Genomic DNA, 23,590 nt, shown 5'->3' on the forward strand with positions numbered 1-23,590 from the left:
CCCATGCATAACAGAAAGACGTGATTGTATGCAAATGTAAGCAAGGTTAGAAATTATTATGTTTTAGTCAAACATATCTGATTTGGCTTCTTGCAGTTAATTTGCAGTCTACAAATGATTTGTAATGAGGTTTTCCGGTTCCCCGACCATCCTGTCATGAAAAAACGGGCCGCGGCTGAATCTATTTGATGATCCCTGGCTCATAGTATTAAAGTTTAATAGTTCAACTGGTGATGTCATGAAAATATATTACTTTTGAAATGCTTCAGAAAAAAACAAATGATGCAACACACTACCTTCCTATAAAAAAAACACTGTCTCTCTTCAGAAGGTTTTGCTTAGGGACATATCATTTCCCCAACAAAACTATCTCACGCACACAGTATTACTCACTGACCTAGTTATTTAGAAGTGGATGAGCTGCAGTTCTCCATACTGTAACGCTGATGCAATTACAACCCTTGGTTGATTATCTTTCCAATGAGCCATAAAGAACCATGAGCTGATGATATTGAGTCAACCAGATGTAGCCTAATAACCGGAAAAACCATGACTACTAAAAACTGAGATATTAAACATGACCCATTCTAACTTGCATCACCTTCAGTTCATATTTAATCACAAGCATTTAAGCCCTGCAATATCAGCATTAATGGCAAAGTATGATTCAATATTTGTCCAAATATAGTGGGTGAAACTACAGTGCCTTTTAGAAAGTATTCACACCCCTTGAATTTTTCCATATTTTGTTGTGCTACAGCCTGAATTTAAAATGGATTAAATTGAGCTTTTGGTCACTGGCCTACACACAATAATACCCCATAATCTCAAAGTGAAATTATGTTTTTGGACAGTTCAACAAATGAATTAAAAATGAAAAGCTGAAATTGAGTCAATAAATATTCAACCCCTTTGTTATGACAAGCATAAATAATCTCAATAAAAAAAATAATGCAACATGCAACAATTTCAAAGATTTTACTGAGTTTCAGTTCATATTAGGAACTCAGTCCATTTAAATAAATAAATTAGGCCCTGATCTATGGATTTGATATGACTGGGAATACAGATATGCATCTGTTGGTCACAGATACCTTAAAAAAATAGGTATGGGCGTGGATCAGAAAATCAGTCAGTATCTGGTGTGACCACCTTTTGCCTCATGCAGCGCGACGATCTCCTTTGCATAGAGTTGATCAGGCTGTTGATTGTGGCCTGTTGAATGTTGTTTCACTCCTCTTCAATGACTGTGCGAAGTTGCTGGATATTGGCAGGAACTGGAACACGCTGTCCTACACGTTGATCCACAGCATCCCAAACGTGCTCAATTGGTGATATGTCTGATTTGTAAGTCGCTCTGGATAAGAGTGTCTGCTAAATGACTTAAATGTAAATGAGTATGCAGGCCATGGAAGAACTAGGACATTTTCAGCTTTCAGGAATTGTGTACAGATCCTTGAGACATGGGGCCGTGCATTATCATGCTGAGGCATGAGGTGATGGCTGCAGATGAATGGCACATTCCTGCAGTCCGCATGCCAATTGTACACTCCCTCAATTTTTTAGTTCCTGAAGGTACTGTACAGTACATAGTTTGTATGTGCATGACCTTTCATAAATTATCACACAACTGAGATGTTTTTACTGATGCATAGAAAGAGAGGGATTCTGGGTGTCATTGGATGTGTGTAAGATTAATGCATGTAATGATGCAGGTGTGTTCTTCTCACCTACAAACAGCTTGTGTCTTTGTGGACCGTTGGTGCACAGCTTATGGCTGATCAACCATTATTTACTAGGGGGCAACGTGAGACAAGGTCCTATTCCTAAAGACTTAACCTCTTAAATGCAACTGAAAATGTAATCTACGTAATCCCCAAAAGTAATGATTTATCATGAGAGGGCCATAAACAATAACACTGCATACTCCAAGAAAGGTTCAAATCTCACCTTTCTGGTAAAAATAGTTAGGTGTAGTCAGTTTAGGGCACAAGCTCAAATACACAGTACAAATATGATACATTTCCTATTCCACAAAACTGTATGCATAAGACTTGAAATTACTTGTACTTTTTCTAACTATAGTATAACTGTAAGAGACATATTTATATATTTAGTGTTAGAGAAAGTGTACATATTTTCTAAACGTCTGACCCCATCATTGTGAACATCTCAGAGCTCTAGCTTGGCTTCCAGAACTCGTTAGGAACTCACCTTTTATCTCATATTAATCTTGTCCATCTATGACAAACAGAAATCTATGAATTACTTTAGATTGCTGGCTATAAATCGACTTCTGAATGTGCTACAGAGACGAATCCACTCTCCTTCTGCGTTACGATGTAAGGATTCCAGGCATATGCATTGTTAGTGGCTGTGACTTAGGGTTCAGGCAGGAGTTGACAGTCGGAAGACCAAATTAAATGGTAGGAGGGATATCCCAGCTTCAAGTGGTGTCAGATTTCTTATCATGCTTCACAAAGGCAGAAGAGACTCTCCTATGCGTGAGAATCAGGGCTACCGCTCAATGCAAGCCATTTTGTGTCCACATTGTGATTTAAGCGATCGGAACCGGCACTAGAAACACACAGGTCCCCAAAACAGGGGACTTGACATCATACCATGGAGTCAAAGTATTAATATCAGTCTGTCTATAAACATAAATCTACATCTTCATTTCTATTGGTCTAAGCAATTCACACACCCAGATTTGAAATAGACCACATCATAAGACCAAGGCAGCAACAGCACGCTAAATACAAATTCATGTATGGCAATGACATGCTTGCACCGTGGTTGGAAAGCAAGAGTATTCTCACATATAATTGCAAATGGCAATTATATGTGTACACTGTACATGACCACTGAGACATTCTCTACACCATTCAAATCACATTTATTGTACAAGCAACAAACACACTCCCTATATTTGTTTGTGCCACTCAACCTTATAATGTACATGTAGATAACATGATTGTATTCCTGTCATCCTCAAGTCTCTCTCACTTATAGCCTCCTATATATCCAATGATCACCATTACAACTCAAAGCAGGCTTCATGTGAGAGATATGAGTGTCCTCAGGTACGTAAATCAGTAACATATTTAAAAGACATTCCAGTTTATGCCCGGCTTCTGAAGAGTTAGTAGTCCACAAATAACGCCCATATAGCCCTTCTCAATGTACTTCAATCAATATAGGCAATGTTCAATGAAGGGAGTCAGTGTTCCTCTGGTCATCAGCCATCACAAGTGGGACTGAACAAAGGACAGAGGGACCTAAAACTGACCAAATAGAGTATGCCTATGTTATTACAGAGACAGATCTGCAAACGTGCTAACATAATATACTGCCTGTTGTGTTGCAGTTCAGAGGCAAATTGCCTCATTGTTGTGTTGGTAATGCTGCCAAGAGACCATGTTCAGGGAAAAAAGCAAAGGCTAAAAATTAAAATGATGTCAGTACAAAGCAGTCTATTACGTAAGATTTGGATTGGAATAATGCACACTCCAACATATTTTAAAAACACAGTATGGATGTGTGTGTGTGTGTGTGTGTGTGTGTGTGTGTGTGTGTGTGTGTGTGTGTGTGTGTGTGTGTGTGTGTGTGTGTGTGTGTGTGTGTGTGTGTGTCATAGATTAGATATGAGGGAAATCAGTGTGGCCTATTAGTTGAGTACCTTGACAGTTAAATTAGCTGTACTGCTCCACTTGAAACCAGAGGTGCTATAGTGCGATACCGCATCAGATGCTGAGAACCCTCGTCAAGATCCACAACATACTCTCTGAAAGAAAATGGACAAAAAATGTCAAATAGTAAAAGACCAGGAATATAAATAAATAACAAAACAATGTCTGTGGAGTACGCTGGTATATTCTTGCAGATAGTAACAGTAAATAGAACACACATATACAGTTGCTTGCAAAAGTATTCACCCCCCTTTTGCATTTTTCCTATTTATTGCCTTACAACCTGGAATTAAAATAGATTTTTGGGGGGTATGTATCATTTGATTTACACAACATGCCTACCACTTTGAAGTATTTGTTATTGTGAAACAAACCAGAAAACAAACAGAAAACTTGAGCGTGCAGAAAGTCAATACTTTGTAGAGACACCTTTTGTAGCAATTACAGCTGCAAGTGTCTTGGGGTATGTCTTTATAAGCTAGCTACTGGGATTTTTGCCCATTCTTCAAGGCAAAACTGCTCCAGCTCCTTCAAGTTAGATGGGTTCCACTGGTGTACAGCAATCTTTAAGTCATACCACAGATTCTCAATTGAATTGAGGTCTGGGCTTTGACTAGGCTATTCCAAGACATTTAAACGTTTCCCCTTAAATCACTCGCATGTTGCATTAGCAGTATGCTTAGGATCATTGTCCTGCTAGAAGGTGAACCTCCGTCCCAATCTCAAATCTCTGGAAGACTGAAACAGGTTTCCCTCAAGAATTTCCCTGTATTTAGCACCATCCATCATACCTTCAATTCTGACCAGTTTCCCAGACCCTGCCGATGAAAAACATCCCCACAGCATGATGCTGCCACCACCATGCTTCACCGTGTGGATGGTGTTCTTGGGGTGATGAGAGGTGTTGGGTTTGCACCAGACATAGCATTTTCCTTGATGGCCATATGTTTAGGGAGTCTCCCACATGCCTTTTGGCGAACACCAAACGTGTTGGCTTATTTTTTTTCTTTAAACAATGGCTGTTTTTCTGGACACTCTTCCATAAAGCCCAGCTCTGAAGAGTTTACGGCTTAAAGTGGTCCTATGGACAGATACTCCAATCTCTGCTGTGGAGCTTTGCAGCTCCTTCAGGGTTATCTTTGGTCTCTTTGTTGACACTGATTAATACCCTCCTTGCGTAATCTTTGAGTTTTGGTGGGATGGCCCTCTCTTGGTAGGTTTGCTGTGGTACCATATTCTTAAAACATAATCATATTAGATTTAAAATGGTGCTCCGTGGGATGTTCAAAGTTTCAGATTGTTTTTATAACCTAACACTGATCTGTACTTCTCCACAACCTTGTCTATGACCTGTGTGGAGAGCTCCGTGGTCTTCATGGTGCCGCTTCCTTGGTGGTGCCCCTTGCTTAGTGGTGTTGCAGACTCTGGGGCCATTCAGAACAGGTGTATATATATATATATATATACTGAGATCATGTGACAGATCATGTGACACTTAAATAAATTCCACCTGTGTGCAATCTAACTAATCATGTGAGTTCTGAAGGTAATTGGTTGCACCAGATCTTATTTAGGGGTTACATAGCAAAGGGAGTGAATACATATGCATGCACCACTTCAGTTGTTTATTTTATTTTATTAATTTAAAGATATATATTTTTTCTGAAACAAGTAATTTTTTTCATTTCACTTCACCAATTGACTACTTTGTGTATGTCCAGTAAATGAAATCCAAATAAAAATCTATTTAAATTACAGGTTGTAATGCAACAAAATAGGAAAAATGCCAAGGGGGATGAATACTTTGGCAAGGCACTGCATACAGACATATTCTGCCACATATGCTGCATAAATAACATCCAAATCATGACTTTATTCTTGAATCTTGATACTTCGTCATCAAAATGAGATAGTAGTAAGCCTTTCCAAATAAAAATGGAGCTGCTCTCGTGAAGCTGTAGCACCCATCAATCAGTCCAATGCTCATATGTGATACTGTACCTCTGGTCGTCTGTCTCAGGTTCCACCAAGATGTTTTCCTGTCTCTCCCTCACACGTAGGAACACAAAGGAGTCCAGACAGGGCTCTGGCACTGGGTACACACCATTACACATGGGAGTTAATCATGTGGCATGTGAATACAATGCTTCCATCCATGCACATTAAACATTATGCCACTGATATTTTTTACAAGCAGCCCATCAGAATATTGTTTATAGTAAATAATACCTTGCCAGGCCTCACCTGCTTTTAGCATATCCACTGTCTGTAGATTTGGGGGCATGTGTTTCAGAGCTACAGCCTTCAGATAGGTCTCTGTGTTGGCCAAATATCTGAATGGAAGAGATGGAACACAGCACATACGATAGTAATAATGGAAGTAAGTAAGACATTCAAACAACGCACAGACTTTCGTCCAGCTACAGTCATGATAACCACAAACGTCAACGTCAACAAAACACTCACTCTTTGGCAAAGGCAAACTCCTCTGGAGACAGGAACGAAGCATCTCCCTCCGCTCGAGATTTCTCTTTCTCCAGGACATGAGGGAAAAACTTCTCAATCTACATCGGTAACAAAGGACCAGAGAGAACGGTGTCAGTCCGAGCGTTGATTTATAGTCCCTCTCATAAGAACATCATCAAACACCATGCTGGGATGTTGTTACCTTTTGGAGGCGAGAGCGGAGGTAGCTGCTGAGGACATAGCGAATCCTGTCAATCTCCATGCGGTGGACACTGGCTTTCATATCACCCTTCCTAACCCGCTGCAGATTGGCCTCCTGTCAACAGAATCACACAAGGTAGTAGTCCTGTTATTATTACTGGAACCTTCATGCTCACAGAGATACAGCTGCTGCACCCCACCACCATTTACCATGTGAGTCAGCTGCTCCATCAAACACTCCACCCTCTCTGACTTGTTCTCCAGAAGCTCAGGAGAGAACTTCTCATTCAGCCAAGCCTGGGGGCAGAGGAGCACACACACACACACACACACACACACACACACACACACACACACACTTTATGATAGAGTAGCAGCAGTGACAAGGTCTTTTTTTGTATTGACAGGATCCGTGCATTGCAAAACATGTGTGTCTGGCTACAGTATAGTGAACATTGCTAGCTAGCTAGTTAGTTATCTACCTCTTCCAGTTTCCTAATCAGTTCCGATGGAGTCATCACATCTTCTTGGCCGTCATCTCCTCCGCTCATGTCGCTGGCATCATGATCATCAGACATCGCATCCGCCATGAGTGCTCTTCAGCCGACTTGCTTAGTCTACAATAATTATTCAACGGCAGACCAGAAAACGTTGGTACTGAACTACGCAGAATGTTAACATTCTACATTACAACTACAAATAACAATACTGTAAAGCTCGATTTCGACAGCACAACACAGAAACAACAAAGAAAACCACAAACTTCCGGTTAAAGTTCGCGCCAACGGAATGCAACGCGTGAAGGCTTCGGAGATATTCAAACGTGCGCAACAAACGCGCAGTGTTTGGTTTACGCCTACAGTAAATACAATACAAGTATTATTTGCAAAACTATGTTTATTTCAGCTCTGGCATTGCCCTGTGCTAGGGACATTTATGAAATATTTAATTTAATGAACAGTAGTTTACTTTCCATGGATCAAGTGCTATGTCCCATTTCTCAAACATTTATCATGGAGCATGTTAATTTGAAGTTTAATTTGGCTCCAATGTCATTAAAATACTGTAGAAAAAAAGACCATGGTTACTTACCAAAGAATGCAGGCTAGGATGAGACAGGAATAGTTTTAGATTTTATTCAGAAATAGACAAATAAATCTGTGTTGTTTCATATATTATATCAATGTAAAATGATTGGATCATACCGTAAAAGCACATGTGCATTGCAGTAAACCTCAAAGTTATTGTTACAAATACAGAAAGTATAGTCCTTTTTATCAGTGCAATTCTGTCAGTTGCCATGGAGGGGAGCACATCTCAGCATAACAATCACAACAATGTTTCCCTGTTGATCACTCACATAGAATGCAGCAGTGTTCGAGGCAAGTTTTGAAAATATCTAGAACGAAGCAGGTACTGTCATTATCTCTGTTTCACTTGTCACATTGTCAATAGGCCTTGAGTCTGAGAGTGGGGCTATCAAAGCCTGGTGTGAGGATAATGCACATCAGTGATGCTGTATCCAGTATGGGGATTACACATAGGAATGTGAAAGGGATAGGAGTAGAGAGCAGGCTCATAAGAGGAAGTATGTGTGTGTCCCGTTGGGACATGGCGGTACATAGGGCTGGTCTGGGACTGGGACAGTCTGACGTGGGTAGGTATAAAGAGAGGGTGTACAGGTGGCTTCTGCCCAGAGCCTCCCCTTGTCCTGTCATAGGCTGGGATAAGGTAGGACACTGGGATGCTGGCATTAGGGTGGAACACAGGCTGTTGAGTTGGAAGTGGCTTGGGCAACATTGTCCTGGACTTCTGCTTCTTCTCCGTCTGATAATGTCGAGGGACCATCTGTAGTTTCTTCCTATAGATCAGACGGTCATCATGCAACATGGGCCTATTTGGGTTCTGATGGAATGTGTAACCTGGCTGAAAGGGTATAGGCCGCAAAGACTCCATAGACTTGGGATAAACCTTGGTGAAACTGGAGGTGGATGGAACCAAGCAAGACCTAACAGTATATGTACAAGACGTTGGTGGGGGTATTTGGTGAGCTGGATGTCTGTTACTCCCATTGCAGACAGGGCTCCATACAGAGTTTTTACTTCGACCTTTGATAGAGACAGTTTCAACTGGTAGGGGGCTGACCAGAGGGAAATCTCTTTGTCCTCCAGGGAAGCCAACATATTCCTTGACATCAGGGCTGCAGGTCTGAGGCTTGTGGACCCCACTGTGGGCAGATAAAGGGTTGCTGGAAAAATGAAGGGGTACTTCTGGTTTTGGTACTGGGGGCCTGTCTTCAGTTAGTGCTGGACAGTCCTCAGAAGAGATGGAGTAGGGGGACGGGCTACGGGAGGAGGAGGAGGAGGACGGAGGGAGAGGAGAGCCCTCAGAGGTAGTGCGTGTCCGGCTGGGAAGGAACAGCTCTGGGGACTGGGAGCAGTGGATCACAGAGGGCCTGCCCTTACAGTCACCCTGACTGGTGCTCTGTGAGTCCTGGGACTCGCTCAGGCTGGCCTGGGCCATACGCTTCTTCTTCTCCAGAGGAGAGATGATATCTGCAGCAGCAGACTGGAGCTGACTTCCTCTCCAGGGGCATGAGGTAGGGCCCTGGGCTGGGCGGGATAGGGTGCATGCTGAGGAAGAGAGGTCGTCACACACGGTAGTCTCACTGATTGGTGGAGGATGGTCTGGGTGGAGGCTTTCAGATGGAGTAGTCCATGGAGACAATGGAGTAGAATGTACCTGGCCCTGTAACAAGACAACATGTAGAGGTCATTTCCACTCATACAGGTGGGGTACATAGGCAGGAGTAATAAAGAACAGGAAGTGACTTTGTTATGACAATGGCCATTAACAGGTAAAAGGTGAGGTACCTCAGAGTCTGTCTCTTTTTCCAGATGGGGTCTCTTCCTCTTGCCCTCAGACTTGCTCCCCTTGCCTTCTGGACTCCTCTTATACTGTTTGCGCGGTTTACTTGGAGGCAGAGGTTTGTCCTCCTCCCCCCTCAACTGTCTCTCAAAGGGTAAAACAAGCCTGTATTTAACACAAACAGATGACACCATGAAAACAGGTAGAGATGGAGTGATTTGACTGACAGGTTAGCGGGAGCAAAGCAGTATCTGTCCTCACCTCTCATAGTGTCTGCGGGTACAGGTAGCAGCGCTGGTGCTGCCTGGGCTGCCGCCCAGCTCATCATACACATTCTTCCACAGCCGCCGTGATGTCACCTGTTGGATCATACACCATAGTGAGCAAACATGCACCTTTAAGACACTCATCCAGAATCACTATTCCTATATTTGACGTACAGTATAAGACAATGCTTAATCTGTCTTTTGGAACTAATTAAGAATATATGGAGGGAGCTTAAATGAATGGCCCATTACTAAAATAGAGAACCAGGTCCTATTGGCCAAGCTCCTGTGAAATCTGACTCAAGTGGCATTTCAGAGAAACCCTTCCTCTCTCAGCGCATTGGGCGTGTACACATGCCACAGAGTGGAAACTTCATTCAGCCAAAGAGAACAAAGCAGTAGAACGGTAGGATACATGGCCAGGTTCATGTTGGCAGCCTAGTGTGGACTCAGCTCTTAATGTGGTAGGAACAATCATGTTAACATCCTGTCAACTAAGCTAATGTGCCACACAAGATGCTAAGCTGCGTGGTCTCTTTGACAACATAACAAATATATACAAGGAGAGTAGCTGCCACTGCCATCTCTGTATGTATGATCAACAGCAATAACCTATGTCTGGTGAAGATATTGAATGATTCTGTACTATATATGGGTGTACTCACAGAGTCGTAACCGCTAAGCTTCTCGACAGCTTTGTAGATTTTCCACAGGTTAACTGCAAGTAGAAATTTGAACTCCATGGGGACATTGCACAATGATATAATTAATAATGTTCGCTATGAAGCTACAGTATGATGAGATGGTCTTAACACATGCATTTACTTCAAACTACGCTCGAGATTGAGGTGCTCTGAGCAGAGGAAATTAATCTATATAATAATGTATGCAGATGGAGATTGGGTGATAAAGCTATGGCTATATGCTTTGAACATGGACTCACTCTGCTTAAATCCCAGGTGTGGTATCCTCTCGATGGGTGTGCCACGGTCCTTCATGAAACAGTGCAAACCTGCCATGAAGGACCTCTCCTCTGTCTCCATTGGGCTCGAACTGGGCCTCTCCTCACAGTCACTGGCCGAGTCAGAAATCTCCATCGCTGCAGTAGAGACCACCAGATCGACAAAAGAGGGAGAGAAATTATAGAAATGCAAATCCAATTCCAGGAATGCATACTATTACTTTACCTGTAATTATTCAAAACAGAACTGCAATGAGCAAATAAACCAATCTTAAAATAGGAAATCATTTTTATGTTGTTGATTGCAACAAAGTCAGTTCTCAGACTACTTGTCCTTTATTGGACAACTAGAATTTGAGTTGGCTTTTACCACCCTTTTCAATAAGTAACCATACATCCTGTACAAAAGGGAAACCAATAGACATATGGTCTAGACCTGGTAATAACAAATATGAAGGTATGAATCGTTTTTTTTTTTTTTACACAGTATGAAAGGCCTCTTTCCTCCACAAAGCCTTTACTCACAAGCCCTTTGTTATACATATATTTTCCACTGACATGAAAGTGAATGGGATGAATGTCATTTAGAAATGACAAAGACTGAGTAGCGTAGGAAGTAGTTCACATGATTAGAATCTGTTCCATGCAAAAAAAGTGAAGTAAGAAAATTTTGTTTGCAATTATCAGTAGTGCTACTGGTGTTGCATAGAGTTGTTTTCAGAGGCATATTTCAGGAATTGATTATTATGAACTCTGTTTAAGCTTTGTGTAAGCAAATACTAACGAGTAGAAAAGTCACAACATGCGGTGGATACCAAATGAGAAATGAAACAGTAGAGGCAAGCAGAAATTAACCCCAGTGCTCACCAATAAATGTCCTCAAATTCACTGCACTCGTCAGGATGAGAAGTGTATATGACACGTTAAACTGATCAAACTAACACTTACTAACATAACAAAAGTATAGGAAGCTGAAATTCCCAAAAACTTGTAAAAATATCATTTTTGGCAACAGTCCAAATTCTGAAAGGGAAAATATTGGTTTTGTATACAGGTTCATTCATACAGGTTCAATTTGCACAGGGTTATGGACAGATAGTGTAGAAGTTTGATATTTTTTATTGCATTTACATCAAATGAGAGTAGAAAATGAAAACATATGTTAAATACAATATCCCAGTCTGAATCACCAAATACAGAGACTATTTTGTTTCGGTGGTGTATGCTGCACTGTAGGCAAAAGTCAACCAGAGTTTCATATTGAATCAGGTTCCTATCTGTGGTTACTGGTTCCGAGAAGCGGGACCCAGTGGTGAGTCATAGTGAAGATGTAGGCCCCTATTTGGGATAGCACTGACTGACTCACAGCTCTTTACAGCTGTCCCATAGATACAGTTCCTAGCTACAACAGCCCATCGTTCATCCATGAGCTTCTCCACTAACACCATGCAATGCTCTCTCACTTTCTTCTTCCTGCCTTGACTGGCCAGCTGCAACTCTTTCTCTTGCTATGGATAAATGAGTTACGTTGCGTTTTAGGTCATTTTCAACTAAATATATATTTTTAAATGGTTAAGTACTTTACAGAGTTGTAGAATAATTGTTAATGACATACACAGCCATCTTCACATCTAATCTGTTAGTCAATGAGTTACAATGCAAATTTCATAAGAACAAAGACAAAGCATGTATGACTGGAATATGGATTAGTCATATAGGGCAATACATTTCCAGAAAATATTCAATAGTATTTTTCTAAAAACGTAATGCATTAGTTGCACATGACTATTGAACAGGTTTACAGTAAGTACTATAAGATAAGCAAGCCAGTTGTTAAATTATTTGTGTACTATATTGAATAAATTAATTCTATTCATGGCTGGACCACAAAACAGAGAGATGTCAGTCAGCTCCATGTGACATTGGTTTCATACAGGAAACAACTGCAGTCCGAGTCATGAAGCCCAGCATACAATATACATCACAGTAAACCACACACTAAAATAAGCATGAATATCGCTGTGAAAGACTGTCAGTAAACAGCCTCTACATTTCCCCCACATTCACATTTTGGAAAAGGGCGTAGGAGATGTTGATGTCAATGTATCAACAAGAATCACGTTGATTGGTGCCAGGTTGATGATATCAACAGTCCACTTGTCACCACAGAAACCACAGTCTTTCATCTCAGATCAGTGTCTTGGAAATTTGATGCTTCTCTGCTCTAACTTTTATTTTCAAATCTTCAATTACCAGAACTGTGTCTGAGTGGAACTCCTGCAGTTTCTGTATATGTAGATAGATTACAGGGAAATGTGTACATATATTCTTTCACACTCCATAATACACCACCCACTTAACTCCCACATAAAATAATCACCTTCCTCCTATTACTCATTTGTGAATAAGCTGAAACGTTCAGACTTGTGATATTGCAACATGACACTTAGCAATATTATTTTCCTATGATGATGACAAAACAAAATTGTGAATTTATGCCACAATGAACATACGCAAACCATAAACATAAAATACAATCATCAATAACAAACACTCGACTTTCGGTAGCCTCTGTACTTCACATTCCATTTCATTTTCTAATTGTAGAAATCATTCCCTTTAGATATATTTATGTTTTTAAATTGTATGGCCACACATGAATTCAGACATATCAGAGAAGACATGCATGTGACTTCAGGTGACTTGTGGTTTTGTTATTTTACAACTTCTGTAAAGAAGAAGAAAACATACCATTTTTCAGAGAAAATTCACCCCTTACACAAGCTTAATATTTGATATGCTTATTTGATTTTTGAAGAAATAGAGAACTGAAAGCAGTGGGGAAATGAAACACAAATAAGAAATTAAGGATGTGAGCGTACTGAAAGTGTCTCAAGCTGCCTGGAGTCCTTATGAGTGATAAATGACAGTGTCCCATCTCACCTGGTTCAGTGTCCCCTCCACACCTCTGCCCTCCTCCCTGACTGGTCTCTTACTGGTGTCTCACTCCCCTTCAGGATCTAATACTGCCACAGAACACAGGGGGGGAAAACAGTCACAACTAGGCGAGAGCACACATCCTCCACTCCATACAGGGCATGTGTGAACTGTAAGCAAAGAATATTCATCATCAGGCAGACCAGGTGATCCAGAACAAGACACAATAAAACCCTACCTATGTGAAAGTCTGATTCTGTAGTTCCCCTATGGTTGCATTTCCAGTCCTGTGCCAGCAGCAAGAAAGAGTGGACTTGTGATCTATTACTGAGTCTTTTGTAAACTAACACACACTCCAGTACCGACAAAAGAAAATTCAGTTCTAATATAAAACCACATGGTTACAAAACCACTTCCTGCTTATGAGTCTAACCGCAGTTATGTGGTACCCTTCCTGATATGAAAGCATTACAACATGAATGAAAATGAGAAATGTCATGTAAAAGGCATACAGTTTTATTTGGTTTTCAGTTTTTATATGCATGTGTTGGTGAATAAATGAAAACAAATGATCATACACCAAACCCAAGACCAAACCCCTCCATCATTTTTAGGTACAACATGTCTTTTTTAGCTGCCAGAGAAAAACCGTATTACTGATCCGAATGTATAAGACATAAAAAGGTTGAAAGTGAATCGGTCCATGTTCCATCCTGACAACTGTCAAACGTATTTGTCATTGTCCATGAACTGTGAACAACCACATTCTTATCTCTTCCTCACCCAATATATGCTTCTCTTTCGAGATCAGCCATTTCCTGAGCTGTGGTTTACAGCATGAATCATGCTTTCTATAGAACTTCTCTATTTCATCTGTTCAAATATGTACTTTGGTCAATGTATGAAGGACTTTTTTAAAGAAAAAGATATGTAATTGAGGTACTTCCAATGAATCACAAGTATTTTTCTATCTCATTCAAATGAATCTACAGTTTAAAGTAACCTGCTTAAGTCTTGATAAATTGCAATTGACCATATCTGGGTTGTATTCCAGTGTTATGAGCTCCAAACCAGTAATTAGGAATGCTACTAATATTTCTATATTGCTTGAATAAGGCATTTCAAATGTTTCTGCTTGGTGCTTTTTTTAAACGAAAAAGTTAATTTAGTATACAAATTATAACATTTGCATAAACTTCCCTTGTCATGTATGAACGTACGTACATGCATGTAATTTATGTCTCTATTAAAAAAAACTTTTGTCAGTTAACTTGCATTCTTACAATATCCTACCTGCCCCAGGCAATGTAGCCTACCTTAAGCACAATTTCACAACCTCCCATCACATTTTATTTCGTATGATTAAAATTTGAATGTGTGATCGACGTTACTAAAAACAATAGGCTGTTGTCTGATTGCAAATGTTATTAAACAGTGCCACAATTTCCAGCCTACATCATCATTATAACTACGTGTATTTTCCAAAACATTTAGATTCTTCTCCAACTAAAACAATGAAAGCTGATGGTACTTAACATTTAAAAAAAAAAAACTTACTCATTACAAAACAATACGTTGAATCCTGAAGATCGTTTACCTTGTTTCAGCACAACTTATTCAAGAAGCGCCTCTAATTCAGCACACCTCGAAATAAGACGTCTTCAGTGGATCATCATTCGTCATGTCTCGGGGGCCAGCAAGTGAGTCTGGGAGTTAGAGTTTTTGATAGAAGCTTTGTGAACACCTAATAATAGGCTCAAGGCACATTGAAGCACCGTTTTAATAATTGTTTACTCTCATGTAGCCTTTCTCAGATTGATTACCTGAGGCAATATTTTATGTGTTTTACTAGACTAGTCTACACAGATGAAAAAACAAAAACAGATTATATATTTGATCATTGTAGTCAAATCATTAAAAATCCAGACAGAAAATATTTACACATGAAGCAATCTAAAATCACACAGTCAAACTCTCAGTAATTTAGTAAGTTCACCATTCTGCGATTCTCACTGTTAATAAACATCGCACGGCGTTTCAACACAACAGCTCTTTATGTCATCATTTGATCTGATCTGTGAATGCCCAAAAAAAATCAAAAGTAATCTAGTATCATTTCATTTCAATCCACATGTTGACCTAATAGCAATAAAAACATTTTGTCTAGATAGTCATTGAAATGAGCTAAGATTAGGCCTACATATAAGCCTAAACAAAATCTGATATTTTGATCTTTTCAACAAAACTGTCTCTACCACACTGAAATGTGCATTTCACCCATGGGAATGGTTTGCTGAATCATAATGTATCTATAAACTTAGGAGGTATTCAATAAAAACCTAGCAAATCAAATACAGCCGTCAATATTGGTGCAGGATACTATTTATCCAGCTTTGCTCTAGAGACGTTTCAAATCTCAGTGAAATGCATAGGCCGTAGTCTTCCACTTGTTGCAGATAGAGTATGACATTTGGATATATGTTCAACCTTTAAATGTCAAAATAACAAACCTATCAGTTGGCAGGCCAGATTTCACAGGGAGTTTTTTGAGACAAAACACATGTTTCACTGCCGTTGAAAAATAATTACCTTGATTCAACCCGCTACATTAATTCTTCCTTTGATATACTAATGACTTGGGCAGGTGCTGAGCGCTCTCACAAAACTTAGCTTTTGTCACATCAAATAGTTAAGTAATATGTAATAACTGTATTACGATTGTTACTGGTTCGTGCAATTGTGATATTGATGTCAGTTGATTAAATATTTAATTTGACTCACAATTTACTTTTATTAAGCTGATGAAAACATGGACATTTTTTATACACAAATTGCATACATATACATACATTGTGTACAAATCATTAGGAACACATGACATAGACTGACCAGGTGAATCCTTTGATCCCTTACTGATGTCACTGGTTAAATCCACTTCAAATCAGTGTAGATTAAGAGGAGCAGACAGGCTAAAGAAGGATTTTTAAGCCTTGACAATTGACACATGGTTTTTGTATGTGTGCCATTCAGAAAGGTGAATGGCAAGACAATGTATTTAAGTGCCTTTGAACAGGGTATGGTAGTAGGTGACAGGCACACCGGCATGAGTGTTTCAAGAACTGCAAGCTGCTGGGCCAGCAACCCTGTGGAATCTTTTCGACACCTTGTAGAGTCATGCCCCAACAAATTGAGGTTGTTCTGAGGACAAAAGGGGGTGCAACTCAATATTAAGAAGGTGGTCCTAATGTTTTGTACAGAGTGTATATACAGTTGAAGTCGGAAGTTTGCATACACTTAGGTTGGATTCATTAAAACTCGTCTTTCAACCAATCCACAAATTTCTTGTTAACAAACTATATTTTTGGAAATTCGGTTAGGACATCTACTTTGTGCATGACACAAGTAATTTTTCCAACAATCGTTTACAGTCAGATTACTTAATTTATAATTCACTGTATCACAATTCCAGTGGGTCAGAAGTTTACATACACTAAGTTGACTGTGCCTTTAAACAGCTTGGAAAATTCCAGAAAATGATGTCATGGCTTTAGAAGCTTCTGATAAGTTAAGTTACATAATTTGAGTCAATTGGAGGTGTACCTGTGGAGGTATTTCAAGGCCTACCTTCAAACTCATTGCCTCAAACCTCCACAAGTCTGGATCATCCTTGGGAGCCATTTCCAAACGCCTGAAGGTACCACATTCATCTGTACAAACAATAGTATACAAGTATTAACACCATGGGACCACGCAGCCGTCATACCGCGCTGGAAAGAGACACATTCTGTCTCCTAAAAATTAATGTGCTTTGGTGCGAAAATCCCAGAACAACAGCAAAGGATCTTTTTTATTTTATTTTTTATTTCACCTTTATTTAACCAGGTAGGCTAGTTGAGAACAAGTTCTCATTTGCAACTGCGACCTGGCCAAGATAAAGCATAGCAGTGTGAACAGACAACACAGAGTTACACATGGACTAAACAATTAGCAAGTCAATAACACAGTAGAAAAAAATGGGCAGTCTATATACAATGTGTGCAAAAGGCATGAGGAGGTAGGCGAATAATACAATTTTGCAGATTAACACTGGAGTGATAAATGATCAGATGGGCATGTACAGGTAGAGATAATGGTGTGCAAAAGAGCAGAAAAGTAAATAAAAAACAGTATAAAAACAGTATGGGAATGAGGTAGGTGAAAAAGGGTGAGCTATTTACCTATAGACTATGTACAGCTGCAGCGATCGGTTAGCTGCTCGGATAGCTGATGTTTGAAGTTGGAGAGGGAGATAAAAGTCTCCAACTTCAGCGATTTTTGCAATTCGTTCCAGTCACAGGCAGCAGAGTACTGGAACGAAAGGCGGCCAAATGAGGTGTTGGCTTTAGGGATGATCAGTGAGATACACCTGCTGGAGCGCGTGCTACGGATGGGTGTTGCCATCGTGACCAGTGAACTGAGATAAGGCGGAGCTTTACCTAGCATGGACTTGTAGATGACCTGGAGCCAGTGGGTCTGGCGACGAATATGTAGTGAGGGCCAGCCGACTAGAGCATACAAGTCGCAGTGGTGGGTGGTATAAGGTGCTTTAGTGACAAAACGGATGGCACTGTGATAGACTGCATCCAGTTTGCTGAGTAGAGTGTTGGAAGCCATTTTGTAGATGACATCGCCAAAGTCGAGGATCGGTAGGATAGTCAGTTTTACTAGGGTAAGCTTGGCAGCGTGAGTGAAGGAGGCTTTGTTGCGGAATAGAAAGCCGACTCTGGATTTGATTTTTGATTGGAGATGTTTGATGTGAGTCTGGAAGGAGAGTTTGCAGTCTAGCCAGACACCTAGGTACTTATAGATGTCCACATATTCAAGGTTGGAACCATCCAGGGTGGTGATGCTAGTCGGGCATGCGGGTGCAGGCAGCGATCGGTTGAAAAGCATGCATTTGGTTTTACTCGCGTTTAAGAGCAGTTGGAGGCCACGGAAGGAGTGCTGTATGGCATTGAAGCTCGTTTGGAGGTTTGATAGCACAGTGTCCAATGACGGGCCGAAAGTATATAGAATGGTGTCGTCTGCGTAGAGGTGTATCAGGGAATCGCCCGCAGCAAGAACAACATCATTGATATATACAGAGAAAAGAGTCGGCCCGAGAATTGAACCCTGTGGCACCCCCATAGAGACTGCCAGAGGACCGGACAGCATGCCCTCTGATTTGACACACTGAACTCTGTCTGCAAAGTAATTGGTGAACCAGGCAAGGCAGTCATCCGAAAAACCGAGGCTGTTGAGTCTGCCGATAAGAATTTGGTGATTGACAGAGTCGAAAGCCTTGGCGAGGTCGATGAAGACGGCTGCACAGTACTGTCTTTTATCGATGGCGGTTATGATATCATTTAGTACCTTGAGTGTGGCTGAGGTGCACCCGTGACCGGCTCGGAAACCAGATTGCACAGCGGAGAAGGTACGGTGGGATTCGAGATGGTCAGTGACCTGTTTGTTGACTTGGCTTTCAAGACCTTAGATAGGCAGGGCAGGATGGATATAGGTCTATAGCAGTTTGGGTCCAGGGTGTCTCCCCCTTTGAAGAGGGGATGACTGCGGCAGCTTTCAATCCTTGGGGATCTCAGATGATATGAAAGAGAGGTTGAACAGGCTGGTAATAGGGGTTGCGACAATGGTGGCAGATAGTTTCAGAAATAGCGGGTCCAGATTGTCAAGCCCAGCTGATTTGTACGGGTCCAGGTTTTGCAGCTCTTTCAGAACATCTGCTATCTGGATTTGGGTAAAGGAGAACCTGGAGAGGCTTGGGTGAGGAACTACGGGGGGGGCGGAGCTGTTGGCCGAGGTTGGAGTAGCCAGGCGGAAGGCATGGCCAGCCGTTGAGAAGTGCTTATTGAAGTTTTCGATAATCATGGATTTATCGGTGGAGACCGTGTTTCCTAGCCTCAGTGCAGTGGGCAGCTTGTGAAGATGCTGGAGGAAACAGGTACAAAAGTATCTACATCCACAGTAAAACGAGTCCTATATCGACATAACCTGAAAGGCAGCTCAGCAAGGAAGAAGCCACTGCTCCAAAACCGCCGTAAAAAAAGCCAGACTACGGTTTGCAACTGCACATGGGGACAAGATCGTACTTTTTGGAGAAAAGTCCTCTGGTCTGATGAAACAAAAATAGAACTGTTTGGCCATAATGACCATGGTTTTGTTTGGAGGAAAAGGGGAGGCTTGCCAGTCGAAGAACACCATCCCAACCGTGAAGCACGGGGGTGGCAGCATCATGTTGTGGGGGTGCTTTGCTGCAGGAGGGACTGGTGCACTTCAGAAACTATATGACATCATGAGGGAAAAAATGATGTGGATAAATTGAAGCAACATCTCAAGACATCAATCAGGAAGTTAAAGCTTGGTCGCAAATGGGTCTTCCAAATGGACAATGACTTCCAAAGTTGTGGCAAAGCAGCTTATGGACAACAAAGTCAAGGTATTGGAGTGGCCATCACAAAGCCCTGACCGCAATCCTATAGAAAAGTTGTGGGCAGAACTGAAAAGGCGTGTGCAAGCAAGGAAGCCTACAAACCTGACTCAGTTACACCAGCTCAGTCAGGAGGAATGGGCCAAGATTCACACAACTTATTGCAGGAAGCTTATGGAAGGATACCCGAAAGGTTTGACCCAAGTTAAACAATTTAAAGGCAATGCTACCAAATACTAATTGAGTGTATGTAAACTTCTGACCCACTGGGAATGTGATGAAAGAACTAAATGCTGAAACAAATCCTTCTCTCTACTATTATTCTGACATTTCACATTCTTAAAATATAGTGGTGATCCTAACTGATCGAAGACAGGGAATTTTTACCGGGATTAAATGTCAGGAATTGTGAAAAAAATGAGTTTAAATACATTTGGCTAAGGTCTATGTAAACTTCCGACTTCAACTGTACATACATGATAGCATTCAAATAGATACAATGCATTGGGAAAGTATTCACACCCCTTGACTTTTTCCATATTTTGTTACGTCACAGCCTAATTCTAAAATTGATTAAATCGTTTTTTCCCTCATCCATCTACACATAATACCCCATAATGACAAAGAAAAAAATGGTTTTTAGATTTTTTTGCAAAGGTATAAAAAAATTAATGAATTGAAATATCACATTTACATAAGAATTCAGACCCTTTAGTCAGTACTTTGTTGAAGCACATTTGGCAGCGATAACAGCCTCGAGTCTTCTTGGGCATGACACTACAAGCTTGGCACACCTGTATTTGGGGAGTTTCAATGGTTCAATTCCAGGCTCTAGCTGGGCCACTCAAGGACATTCAGTGACTTATCCTGAAGCCACTCCTTGCGTTGTCTTGGCTGTGTGCTAAGGGTCATTGTCCTGTTGGAAGGTGAACCTTCGCCGCAGTCTGAGGTCATGAGTGCTCTGGAGCAGGTTTTCATCAAGGATCTCTCTGTACTTTGCTCTGTTCATCTTTCCCACGATCCTGACTAGTCTCCCCACAGTATGATGCTGTCACCACCATGCTTCACCGTAGGGATGGTGCAAGGTTTCCTCCAGACGTGACGCTTGGCATTCAGGCCAAAGAGTTTCATCTTGGTTACATCAGACCAGAGAATTTTGTTTCTCATGGGCTGAGAGTCCTTTAGGTGCCTTTTGGCAAACTCCAAGCGGCCTGTCATGTGCCTTTTACTGAGGAGTGGCTTCCATCTGGCCACTCTACCATAAAGGCCTGATTGATGAAGTGCTGCAGAGATGGTTGTCCTTCTGGAAGGTTCTCCCATCTCCAAAGAGGAACTGGAGCTCTGTCAGAGTAGTTCTTGGTCACCTCCCTGACCAAGGCCCTTCTCCCCCGATTGCTGTTTGGCCAGGCAGCCAGCTCTAGGAAGAGTCTTGGTGGTTCTAAACTTCTTCCATTTAAGAATGATGCCATTGTGTTCTTGGGGACCTTCAATGCTGCAGACATTTTTTGTTACCCTTCCCCAGATCTGTGCCCTGACACAATCCTGTCTCGGATCTCCTTCGACCTCATGGTTTGGTTTTTGCTCTGACATGCACTGTCAACTGAGGGACCTTATATAGACAGATGTGTGCCTTTCCAAATCATGTCCAATCAATTTAATTTACCACAGGTGGACTGCAATTAAGTTGTAGAAACATCTCAAGGATGATCCATGGAAATAGGATGCACTTGAGCTCTTTCTCGAGTCTTATAGCAGAGAGTCTAAATACTTACTGTCAGGTCTATAAATATTTGGACATTGACCAAGTTATTATTATTTTAGCTGTCTACAACATAATATACCAAAGCATATTGGAGTTGAATGAATATGAGCTGAAAGTGCAGACTTTGAGCTTTAATTTGAGGGTATTTACATCCAAATCGGGTGAACAGCGTAGCAATTACAACACTTTTTACATGTGTCCCCCCCTTTTTAAGGGACCAAAAGTAAATGGACATTTGGCTGCTTAGCTGTTCCATGGCCAGATGTGTGTTATTCCCTAATTAGTTCATTTAAAAGTAAGCAGATAAAAGGTCTAGAGTTTATATAAAGTGTGGCATTTGGAATCTGTTGCCGTTAATCCTCAATATGAAGTCCTAAGAGCTGTCACTGCCAGTGAAACAAGCCATCATTAGGCTGAAAAATCTAAACAAACCCATCAGAGAGATAGCAAAAACATTAGGTGTGGCCAAAGCAACTATTTGGTACATTCTTAAAAAGAAAGAGCACACTGGTGAGCTCAGGAACACCAAAAGGTCCTGAAGACCACAGAAAAAACAGTGGTGGATGACAGAATAACTCTTTCCCTGGTGAATAAAAACCCCTTAACAACAGTTGTCCAGATCAAGAATTACCCTCCAGGAGGCAGGCGTATTGGTGGCAAAGTCAACAATCAAGAGACTTCACCAGAGTAAATACAGACGGTTTACCACTAGATGTAAACCATGGTAAGCCTCAAAAAGAGGAATACCAGATTAGTTTGCCAAAAAACATCTAAAAAGCCTGTACAGTTCTGGAACAACATCCTATGGACAGGTGAGACAAAGATCAACTTGTATCAGAATGATGGGAAGAGAAGAGTATGGAGAAGGGAAGGAACTGCTCATGATCCGAAGCATACCACCTCATCTGTGAAGCATACCACCTCATCTGTGAAGCATGGTGGAGGTGGTGTTATGGCGTGGGCATGTATGGCTGCCAATGGAACTGGTTCCCTTGTATTTATTAATGGGGACTATTGACAAAAGCAGCAGGATGAATTCTGAAGTGTTTAGGGTTATGTTATCTGCTCAGATTCAGCCAAATGCTTCAAAACTCATTGGACGGCACTTCACAGTGCAGATGGCCAATGAACCGAAGCATACTGCAAAAGCAACCCAATACTTTTTTTAAGGCAAAGAAGTGGAATGTTCTGCAATGGCCAAGTCATTCACCTGACCTGAATCCAATTGAGCATGCTTTTCACTTGCTGATGGCAAAACTGAAAGCAAAACACCCCAAGAACAAGCAGGTATTGAAGACAGCTGCAGTAAAGGCCTGGCAGAGCATCACCGGAGAAGAAACCCAGCATCTAGTGATGTCTATTTTGATTTTTGATTGGTTTAATTTGGATCTCTTTTTGTCCCCATTTGGACTAATCTTCCAAAAGTCCTTAAACATTAAAATACAATTTATAATACGAACACATTTTCACATATAACACACTATTACAAACATACATAACATACTAACACAATGCCCCAATAAATACTCAATCTAAAAAAAAAAATTGATTCTTCATCTACTATAGTCCCACAACATTTCTATGAATTATATATAAGTTGTTTTAAAATAATATTTAAATATATATTTTGAAAGGTTTCTAGTTTGCTCAGTTAATTTATTCAATTTCTTTATTGCTCTAAATCGAAATGTTCTTTTGCCTATTTCTCTTTTCTGTCTGGATAACGCATAGATGGTGGACAATCTATTCCTAGTATTTACGGAATGTCTGTCTCTTATCAACTGAATACCGTTGTGAATAGAACTTGACCGTTTTAAATTATGTATATTATGAAATAAAATAAGCATGTTTTTTTCAATTATCCTGTCGATTGAATAACAACAGAATAACCATATCTCCACCTTAAAACAATCCTTGGGTTCCAAGTCTATGGGTTCTAGACTTCAGGCAGTCCTTGACTGCAAAGGATTTGCAACC

General features: G+C 40.8%; 2 protein-coding genes across 5 annotated transcripts; both read right to left on the reverse strand.

Moving 5' to 3' along the window:
- Positions 1 to 962: 962 nt before the first annotated feature.
- On the reverse strand, positions 963 to 7,155 carry LOC118382027 (DNA replication complex GINS protein SLD5-like). Of its 2 annotated transcripts, none has more exons than XM_052478792.1 (8): positions 6,839 to 7,155; positions 6,567 to 6,653; positions 6,358 to 6,471; positions 6,156 to 6,253; positions 5,934 to 6,022; positions 5,691 to 5,781; positions 3,680 to 3,784; positions 963 to 3,404 (listed from the first exon to the last, which is right to left on the reverse strand). In XM_052478792.1, exons 1-7 carry the CDS (start codon positions 6,944 to 6,946, stop codon positions 3,688 to 3,690), a joined length of 684 nt encoding a protein of 227 aa, XP_052334752.1. In that variant the 5' UTR covers positions 6,947 to 7,155; the 3' UTR covers positions 963 to 3,404; positions 3,680 to 3,687. The 2 variants fall into 2 exon arrangements, with proteins under 2 accessions (XP_052334752.1, XP_035624792.1); XM_035768899.2 differs by having other exon boundaries at positions 963 to 3,284; positions 6,839 to 7,154.
- Positions 7,156 to 7,477: 322 nt separating this feature from the next.
- Positions 7,478 to 15,036, reverse strand: LOC118382026 (AT-rich interactive domain-containing protein 5A-like). 3 transcript variants are annotated; one of them, XM_052478788.1, is made up of 7 exons: positions 14,946 to 15,036; positions 13,395 to 13,477; positions 10,434 to 10,589; positions 10,156 to 10,208; positions 9,486 to 9,583; positions 9,230 to 9,389; positions 7,478 to 9,104 (listed from the first exon to the last, which is right to left on the reverse strand). In XM_052478788.1, exons 3-7 carry the CDS (start codon positions 10,585 to 10,587, stop codon positions 7,836 to 7,838), a joined length of 1,734 nt encoding a protein of 577 aa, XP_052334748.1. In that variant the 5' UTR covers positions 10,588 to 10,589; positions 13,395 to 13,477; positions 14,946 to 15,036; the 3' UTR covers positions 7,478 to 7,835. The 3 variants fall into 3 exon arrangements, with proteins under 3 accessions (XP_052334748.1, XP_052334750.1, XP_052334749.1); XM_052478790.1 differs by having other exon boundaries at positions 14,986 to 15,033; XM_052478789.1 differs by lacking the exon at positions 14,946 to 15,036 and adding an exon at positions 13,627 to 14,916.
- Positions 15,037 to 23,590: the final 8,554 nt, after the last annotated feature.

This window comes from Oncorhynchus keta, chromosome 25, assembly GCF_023373465.1.
Source record: "Oncorhynchus keta strain PuntledgeMale-10-30-2019 chromosome 25, Oket_V2, whole genome shotgun sequence".
NCBI lineage: Eukaryota > Metazoa > Chordata > Actinopteri > Salmoniformes > Salmonidae > Oncorhynchus > Oncorhynchus keta.

Excerpts from the sequence above, each read along its gene's own strand:
- LOC118382027 (XM_052478792.1), bottom strand. The coding sequence starts at position 6,946 with ATGGCGGATGCGATGTCTGATGATCATGATGCCAGCGACATGAGCGGA. Across the intron at positions 6,254-6,357 it reads TCCGCTCTCGCCTCCAAAAG|ATTGAGAAGTTTTTCCCTCA; the intron begins GTAACAACATCC and ends TTACCGATGTAG. Across the intron at positions 6,023-6,155 it reads GAGTTTGCCTTTGCCAAAGA|ATATTTGGCCAACACAGAGA; the intron begins GTGAGTGTTTTG and ends TCTTCCATTCAG.
- LOC118382026 (XM_052478788.1), bottom strand. The coding sequence starts at position 10,587 with ATGGAGATTTCTGACTCGGCCAGTGACTGTGAGGAGAGGCCCAGTTCG. Across the intron at positions 9,584-10,155 it reads AGCTTAGCGGTTACGACTCT|GTGACATCACGGCGGCTGTG; the intron begins GTGAGTACACCC and ends ATGATCCAACAG. Across the intron at positions 9,390-9,485 it reads ACCCGCAGACACTATGAGAG|GCTTGTTTTACCCTTTGAGA; the intron begins GTGAGGACAGAT and ends TGTTAAATACAG.